A 9,776-nucleotide genomic window follows, 5' to 3' on the forward strand; every position below is an offset into this window, starting at 1 on the left:
GGTGTGTTCTCCCTGTGTCTGCGTGGGTTTCCTCCGGGTGACTGTCTGTGAGGAGTGTGGTGTGTTCTCCCTGTGTCTGCGTGGGTTTCCTCCGGGTGACTGTCTGTGAAGGACTGCTGTCCCCCACCTTGTGCCCAATGATTCCAGGTAGGCTCTGGACCCACCGCGACCCTGAACTGGATAAGGATTACAGACAATGAATGAATGAATGTTATGATTAAATGAAATTTATCTCTTTGTTATATTTATAAAATGCATTTGTAACAAGTAAACACTTGTTTCTGGTCAATAATAATAAAATAATAATCATAATATTTATAAAATTCATAAAGAATAATGAAATAAAATAATCATAAAATTATTATTTTAAGTCATACAGAAATATTACTGACTAAACATTTAGATAAATATAAAAACAGACTGTGAATTCAAGAGGAAGGTGTTTAGAAACAAGACGTTAGTGGAAACACAAGTCTTAACACAACACAGAATAAAAGGGGTGTCCTGATCCAGACACAGAAGCATGCTTTGGAGGAAATTCTTCTTGATGAGTGACACATAAATCACAAGACACTGTACCCAGACTATAAGGAATATTTAAAAACATTCAGCTCTGCCCGGAACTATGTCCCAGTTTTTTCAGGAAGAAGGGCTTAACTGCTAACAGACACAGGACTTCAAACAGCACCCAGAGCTGCTGATGGAGTGATGACGATGATACACAACAGACACAGCTGGAGCATTACACAGTATAGCTGAACTGGTGGATAAAAGTTCACCGGTCCTGAAGGACATCAGAGAACCAACTTCTCTGATGTAAAAGTTGCATAGGGCTCCAATGCATAGGTCAACATGCTTATTGGACACAGGGGGTTAAACGGTCATTAGCAGGTGCCAATGTAGCTGAAAATGTGGCATTGGGGTTTACTCCTTTTGCAGTGTGGGGACTGCAGTCCGTCCTCTCTTGATATACAAACGTACACGGGGTGAACACACAGAGGAAGATTAGATTCAGAATAAACAGCAGCATGATCCAAAAATGAAAATACAATTTAAAAAACAAATCTGATTCATCAACATTGTAGGTTTTCTTGACAGATTTATTCATATATTGATCTCTGTGAATTTTTATTTTAGTGATATTTAACATTTTACTATAAATGTTAAGTATAATATTCATAATGGTCTTGTTGTTTCATAAAAGTTATGACCTATAAATGTATGAGGTTTGCCAAAAACACTATAATAATAAATAAACATTTTAAACTACAAATTTTGTTTCTTTGTGCTAATTCTTCACTCTGTTATCCTAATATCTGGTAAATATATGTAAATATAAATATATGTATCCTAACATCTATTAAATATATTTCTTAAGAGAATTAAGTGGATATATATTTTTTTCTAAAAAAAACAAAAGGATGAGTTATAAACAAATGAGTTCTGGTGTTAATTTATTTCACACACATTTTCCTGAACAAAGTTTTAATCTGAAATTTAAGAAAAGTAAATTTTTTGTGTTAATTTTTTGAACTAAACACTTTAAAAAATGAAAAATGAAAAATACAAGTCAGCATTATTTTCAAAACAAAATTCCAAATCAAAAACACCTCAGAGAACGTCAGAGTCCGCTGTGACACTAATGTTTAGACTCTGGTTTGGTCTGGATCTGGGAACATAGCTCACAGAGTTTCAACACAATGCAGGCCTTCTGTACCCAAACTATCTTCTTAATCCTGCTCCAAATCTCCTGCAGTTTGAGTCCATAAATGACAGGGTTAATTAAAGGCGGGATGACCATATTTTCTACAGACATTATCATAGAAACAATGTGTGGTAGATTTAATTCTATTTTATTATTGATGACCTCAAAACAGGAGGTCAAGGTGAAACTTGTAAAAGTTAGGAGGTGGGGGAAACATGTTCGTAAAGCCTTTCTTCTACAGGTGGAATCTTTTGAACTCTTTAAACAGACTTGGATTATTCTAAAATAGGAGAAAAATATAAAAGACACAGGAGGGACCACAGCAAACGAGAAAACCACCATCCCATGATACGTCTTTGCAGAAGTGTCTCCACAGCTGAGTTTAACTATCGCTCCACTGTTGCAGTAAATTCGGTTTAACTTAAACTTACACAGCTTTAACTGATACATGAGAATCGTCCCTACACTCGTCTCACAGCAAGGGACAAACCAACAGTAAAATAAGAGTCTTCGGATAGTAGATATTTTAACAAGAGCTGCATACTGCAGTGGTTTACAGATGGACACATATCGGTCATAGGCCATCGCTGACAACAAATTAAATCATAAGGTGATATGTGTAACATATGGGTGTTATAAGGTGTAATATGACATGCACAATAATGTATACTTATAAATTCACTAAATATTGCTTCATAAACTAGGTGTTTGTCACAAACTCTGATTCAGTAACACATCTGTTTGTAAGAATATTATCAAACAGGAGACTGTTATAGTGGGTTATAATGTTTACAGTGTTCTTAGCAAATGATGTTGTAATACATTTTACACAAAATGATAAAGTCACATAACGTTCTCACTGAGCCCTATTGTTTTACACACTGATGACTAGTAAACATAAAAGACCAAAAATATCACAATATAATTTACTTAATTCAACATCTCAGCATATTTCATTTCTTACTATGAAATTATTCTAAAAATATTATATTTTTTCTACATATTTCAAAGACTTTTTACACATTTACATTGAAGTAAAATTAACTGCAAAATAATGACAAATGTATAAATTTGACAGAGGTTTTGTTACATACATTCATATGAATCTTTCAATTTAAACAAAACTAAAACAAATGTAGATCCCCTTTTATCCCACAATGAAACATGTAACACATTTATTTTAAATATATTAGAACAACGGGTATCTGAATTCAGTAATCAGAAGAAGAAGATCAGAGCAAATTTTAAATATATTCCATACACTCAAGATATATTGAATTCTATTTAAATTTACACTGAAAATATATACTATATTCAAGTGTTTCCTAAACTACAGGTGAAACTGTATCCAGCAGATGATTTACAGAATTTAAAACAAAATCTTTGTTTTCCAGAAAATTCTCTTTATCCTTTTCCTAATCTCCTGCATTTTCAGTCCATAAATTACTGGATTAATTACAGGAGGAATGATTAGATTTATTATGGACATCAACAAGGAAAAAACTGGAGGCAACCTGGCCTCTAACCAACTGTTAATAATTTCAAAACAAGATGTGACTGTGAAACAGGTGAAGGTGAAAAGATGAGGGAAACAGGTCTGTAGAGCTTTCCTTCTGAAATCTTTAGAATTCTTTAAACAGATGTTCAGTATCTGGATGTATGAGATGATGATGAAGACCACAGGAGGAAACACAGCCACGCTAAAAGCAAACATCCCATATGAAGTCTTTATAGATGTGTTGTCACAGCTTAATTTAACTATTACATTGTTATTACAGTAAATTCTGTTTATCTTAAATCTACACAATTTTAACTGATAGGTGAGGATCAACCCAACCCCAGTTTCACAAGAAGGAACAATCCAACAGAAAAACAAGAGCTTTTTACAAGTGGATATTTTCACCAGAGCTGAATATTGCAGTGGTTTACAAATGGACACATATCGGTCGTAGGCCATCGCTGACAACAGAGTGAACTCTGAACCTGCGTATGTATAAATAAAGAAGGACTGAAATATACAAGCATCACGAGAGATAACCTGAGTTTCAGACAAAAAATCGCTAAGTAATTTAGGATAAAATATAGTTGCCCCAATGAGTGAATTTAACAGTAAAGCAGCAATAAAGACATACATTTGTTCATAGAGATGTTTATCTGTGTAAATCACAAAAAGAACAAGAATATTACAGCAAACAATCAATAAATAAACAAACAGACAAACAATAAAATAAACATATCTGTATTTCTCCAGCTCTATATGTCCTGTCAGCGTTATGAATGACGTGTTAGTAAAAAGATCCATGGTTTTCCTCACAGTAACCCATAAAGATAGTTTGTGGACTAAATCTGGAATTGGATTTTCCGACTGTGCTATGGTCAGTTCTCCACTGAGAAGAATCCTAGGATTGAATGTGACTGTACAGTGGAGTCCTTTTATACTCTTATATGTGGTCATAAATTCCTCAGTGGACTCCAGAATGACTGACAGATTATGCACATTTTCAGTGTGCATGTCTTTCAGTTCATGTCTTTTTAATGTTTCAACTATCAAAAACTTTGAGCTATAGAATTGAAGGTTGTTTTATAATAAGAAAAACTGATTTATACAACCCCAAAATGCACATAAAAACAAAATGCAATGATGTGCAAATTATTCAAATCTTTTATTTAATTTAAAATAGTACAAAAACTACATGTTTTGAATGTTAAAATAGAGAGGTGGGTTAATTTATTAATTTATTATAAATTTCATGCAAACACATTCCAAAAGATTTGAGACCTTGATGTGTTGTCCAACCGTGACCCTGAAATGGAGAAGCGGTATGTATGTATGTATGTATGTGTTGTCCACTGTATTTATCACTTTAGCTTTTAACAACACTCTGAAAGGAATGGGAATTAGTGAGGTCAGTTCCCGTAGTTTTGAAAATTAACTGTTTTCCGGTTCTTGCTTGTCATCAGATTTCTGCTGCTCAACATTTCAGGGTCTCCTCAAATGAATAATGTTATTAATTTCATAATGCACAAGTTGTTGTTTTCAGTGCATAATGGACTGTTTTAGCTCCTGGGCTAACAAATCCCAAAAAAGTTGGGACAAGGCCATTTTTTACCACTGTGTGGCATCCCCACTTCTTCTTACAACACTGAACAGATGTCTGGGGACAGAGGAGACCAGTTTCTCAAGTTTAGAAATAGGAATGCTCTCCCATTCATGTCTAATACAGGCCTCTAACTGTTCAATCGTCTTGTGTCTTCTTTGTTGCACCTTCCTCTTTATGATGCGCCAAATGTTCTCTATAGGTGAAAGATCTGGACTGCAGGCTGGCCATTTCAGTACCCGGATCCTTCTCCTACGTAGCTATGATGTTGTGATTGCTGCAGAATGTGGTCTGGCATTATCTTGTTAAAAAATGCAGGGTCTTCCCTGAAAGAGATTACGTCTAGATGGGAGCATATGTTGTTCTAGAACCTGGACACAGTTCTCTGCATTAATGGTGCCTTTCCAGACATGCAAGCTGCCCATGCCACAAGCACTCATGCAACCCCATACCATCAGTGATGCAGGCTTCTGAACGGAGCGTTGATAACAACTTGGGTTATCCTTGTCCTCTCTGGTCTGGATGACATGGCGTCCCAGTGTTCCACAAAGAACTTCAAATCGTGACTCATCTGACCACAGAACAGTCTTCCATTTTGCCACACTCCATTTTAAAAGACCCCTGGCCCAGTGCAAACGTCTGAGCTTGTGGAGCTTGCTTAGAAATGGCTTCCTCTTTGCACTGTAGAGTTTCAGCTGGCAATGGTGGATGGCACGGTGGATTGTGTTCACTGACAATGCTTTCTGGAAGTATTCCTGAGCCCATTCTATTATTTCCTTGACAGTGGCATTCCTGCTTGAGGTGTAGTGATGTTTAAGGGCCCGGAGATCACGAGCATCCAGTAGAGTTTTACGGCCTTGACCCTTACGCACAGCAATTGTTCCAGATTCTCTGAATCTTTTGATGATGTTATGCACGGTTGATGATGATAACTTAAAAATCTTTGATATTTTACGCTGGGTAACACCACTCTGGTATCGCTGCACTATCTTTCTGCGCCACAATGGTGGAATTGGTGATCCTCTTACCATCTTGGCTTCAGATAGACAGTGACACTCTGAGAAGCTCTTTTTATACCCAATCATGTTGTTAATTGACCAAATTAGTTTTAATTGGTCTTCCAGCTCCGGGTGACTGTCTGTGAGGAGTTGGTGTGTTCTCCCCGTGTCCGCGTGGGTTTCCTCCGGGTGCTCCGGTTTCCTCCCACAGTCCAAAAACACACGTTGCAGGTGGATTGGCGACTCGAAAGTGTCCGTAGGTATGAGTGTGTGAGTGAATGTGTGTGTGTCTGTGTTGCCTTGTGAAGGACTGGCGTCCCCTCCAGGGTGTATTCCCGCCTTGCGCCCAATGATTCCAGGTAGGCTCTGGACCCCCGCGACCCTAGAATTGGATAAGCGGTTACAGATAATGAATGAATGAATGAATGAATGGTCTTCCAGCTGTTCGTTATATGCTCAATTTCCTTTTTCCAGCCACTTATTGCTACTTGTCCCAACTTTTTTGGGATTTGTTGATACTGTGAAATTTTAAATCAACATATTTTTCCTTTAAAATGTTACATTTACTCAGATTAAACTTTTGTTCTGTCATCCATGTTCTATTACGAATAAAATGTTGACATTTGCCATCTCCACATCATTGCATTCAGTTTTTATTCACAATTTGTTTAGTGTCCCAACTTTTTTGGAATCTGACTTGTATATTGTTCAGCATTAATTGTGCCATCAAAGATGTACAAGTCACCCATGCCATGCCAATGACCCTTCATACCATCATGAATGCTGGCTTTTGAACGTTGTGCCTATAACAAGCCCTTAGTCCCTCTCCTCTTTAATCTGGAGGAGACAGTATCCATGATTTCCAAAAAAAGAATTTCAGATTTTGATTAGCCAGATACAGGACACTTTTCCACATTGACTCAGTCCATTTTAAATCAGCTCTGGCCCAGAGAATCCCAGCATCCTTAAATTACCATCTAGTAAGGAAATCACACTAATCCCAATCAGAACGTTCTACATAGGGTGGTGCAGAACATCCAGAATATCACAGAGATCTATTTCCCATGTCTTATAAAACTATACGCCAACCGCAACCTTAGGAATTCAAGCATGATCTCTGTACATAAACTGCATCCACGAAAATCACACCCTGGTCACACTGCTGTCTGGCAGGTTGTACCAAAGACCCTACTCCTGAGCCAGCTCCAAGTAAATTTCTCTCAAGCCTTATATTTCAGCAACAGATTTTGGTGAGGTCAGGTATGGACATTGTCCACAGAACACCATTCCAGTGCTCCACAAACCAATGCTTAGGGCTTTATACATCTCTAGCTCACACATGCCATTAAGGGATAACTTCTCATGCGCAGCTCTTGTAGAACACTTCATTTCATGTGTTCTCATACTGATAATTCATATGGTGTGTGCGCAACTGAATAACTGTATTCACAATCTCTACATTTATGTACCCCCTGCCTGTGGAAATAAATGGTTAATATGTCCTGAATCTATTTTCTTCTTTGTAAGACAAAAGTGAAGGTCAGTCCTTCCTGAAACTCATAAAAACTCTGTCATTATTTACTGTTACTGTGTATACAGTAACATAAAAATCAAGCTCATGTGGCATTGTGGCATTTATTTTCTAAATTTAGTGTATATTGTGTACTGTGTACAGTGTATGGTAATGTCAGGATTTATGAATATTATACAAATTAATCTGAACCTTACATCAGTGTGTGTTTAAAGTATTCAGCATTAAGTAAAGTGTCACACAATTATTACAAATAAATAAGCAAATGTAATAATTGTTATAACCTGCTTATTTAATCTAATGTATCTTATGGACAGATGTAGTTATAGTTATGTTATGAAACTTGACATTGAGGTCATATGAATATAGTATAAAGTGTTTTGCATGTATCTGCGTAAGATCAAATACATGCATTTCATCGTGTTTTATTATGCCATATAACACACATGTTGTTGCTGTTAAGACAATAATTAGCATTTCTAAAAACATACTTTTCTATCAAAATATCAATGGGAATATATGAAACAGGAATTTCCCAATAAGTATTGTACATTTCATACTGAAATTTTAGCATGGTGAAGAACAGCCTGTATTTTGAGATTATGTCAAAATAAACAGTGGAGACAAGGTTTTGGTTTGAGAATGTCCTGGATTTGAAAAGAAAAAATCTTACGAGATCTTGACAGGAAAATGCTGTAAAAAAATTAAGCATTAAAAAATAATACATTTATATACCGTCGGTACGGAAAGTATTCAGACACATTTACATTTTTCACTCTTTTTTTCATTGCAGCCATTTGCTAAAATCAAAAAAGTTTTATTCATTTTATTTCTCATTAATGTACACTCACTCCCCCATCTTGACAGAAAAAACAGAAATGTAGAAATTTTTGTAAAATTCATTGCAATCCTAAATGGCTGCAATGAAATAAAGAGTGAAAAATGTAAAGGGGTCTGGATACTTTCTGTACCCACTGTGTATATATATATATATACAAATATATATATATATATATATATATATATATATATATATATATATTGCAGATGTATACATTATTGTATTTAGAGCACAGATGATTTAGAAAATCTTAAAATAAGCTATTAAAATGTAAATGTTATAACATTACATATATATATATATATATATATATAACATTACTCATCCTTTTTTAATTTCTACTGTTACCAGGTAAAATATATAAAATGACTTTCATTGAAAGCAATGATTTTTACAGCTCAAGTGACACTAGAACAAAAATACACAAATCTAAAAAGTTAACTTTGTCCTTCCTTTCCAGAACATTCTCATGATAATGCTCCGAATCTCCTGCAGTTTCAGTCCATAAATAACAGGGTTAAGTAGAGGAGGAATGACCAGGATTTCTACTGACATTATCATAGAAACAATATGAGGCACATTTCCTTCTAATTTGCTGTTAATCACTTCAAAACATGCTGTAACCGTGACACTAACAAAAATTAAAAGATGTGGAACACAAGTCTGTAGAGCTTTTGCTCTGAAATCCTTTGAATTCCTCAAACACACTCTAAGTATTTTTACATATGAGAAAATTATGAAAATTGAAGGTGGAAACACAGCAGTTGTCAAAACTAAAAGTCCAAATGAATTCCTTAAAGTTGTGTCTTCACATGTTAATTTAAGAAGCCCATTACTATTGCAGTAAATTCTGTTCAATTTAAATTTGCACAGCTTCAGTTGATATGTTAAAACCACACCGATTCCAATTCCCAATAAAGGCAATAACCAGCAGAAAAATAAAAGCCTTTTAACGGTGGACATTTTTACAAGAGTTGAATATTGCAGTGGTTTACAGATGGACACATATCTGTCGTAGGCCATTGCTGATAACAGAGTGAACTCTGAGACGACACATGTATAAATAAAGAAGGACTGAAAAGTACAAGCTTCAAAAGAAATAATCTGTCTCTCCGAGAGAAAATCACTCAGCAGTTTGGGATAAAGAGCTGTGGTTCCCACCAGAGTGTTACACAGTAAAGCAGCGATGAATATGTACATCGGCTCATGGAGACATTTGTTTTTTAAAATGACAGAAATGACAACGATATTACAACAAATTATCAACAGATAAACAATGAAGGTTATGATAAAGTAAACATATCTATATTTCTGCAGTTCTACATGTCCTTCCAGAGTCAAATATGTAACATTAGAAGAATAATCCATAATTATCCAAGTTCTCCATAAATATTAGAGTAAAATTATAGCTGATGGGTGGAATTAAGGGTGAATATGATCTGGGGGAGTAGAGTGATTTACTGATGAGGAAAACAACTGTTCATTTATAGCCTTTGATCTGCTCATATTTTCCTCTTGTGGATTACAGGATAATTGACATATTACTAAACCCAGCCTACAGACTGTAGTACACTAACTAAAATATCTACTAGGTGTGTTCATG

General features: G+C 35.5%; 2 protein-coding genes across 2 annotated transcripts; both read right to left on the reverse strand.

Annotated features, from left to right (window-relative positions):
• Positions 1-3,074: 3,074 nt before the first annotated feature.
• LOC136700541 (olfactory receptor 2F1-like) lies at positions 3,075-4,007 on the reverse strand. Its single transcript, XM_066675929.1, has one exon. It carries the CDS (start codon positions 4,005-4,007, stop codon positions 3,075-3,077), a length of 933 nt encoding a protein of 310 aa, XP_066532026.1.
• Positions 4,008-8,602: 4,595 nt separating this feature from the next.
• On the reverse strand, positions 8,603-9,541 carry LOC136700418 (olfactory receptor 10J4-like). Its single transcript, XM_066675763.1, has one exon. The coding sequence runs from the start codon at positions 9,539-9,541 to the stop codon at positions 8,603-8,605; it is 939 nt and encodes a 312-aa protein (XP_066531860.1).
• Positions 9,542-9,776: the final 235 nt, after the last annotated feature.

The sequence above is a fragment of the Hoplias malabaricus genome, chromosome 6 (assembly GCF_029633855.1).
Source record: "Hoplias malabaricus isolate fHopMal1 chromosome 6, fHopMal1.hap1, whole genome shotgun sequence".
Classification (NCBI taxonomy): domain Eukaryota; kingdom Metazoa; phylum Chordata; class Actinopteri; order Characiformes; family Erythrinidae; genus Hoplias; species Hoplias malabaricus.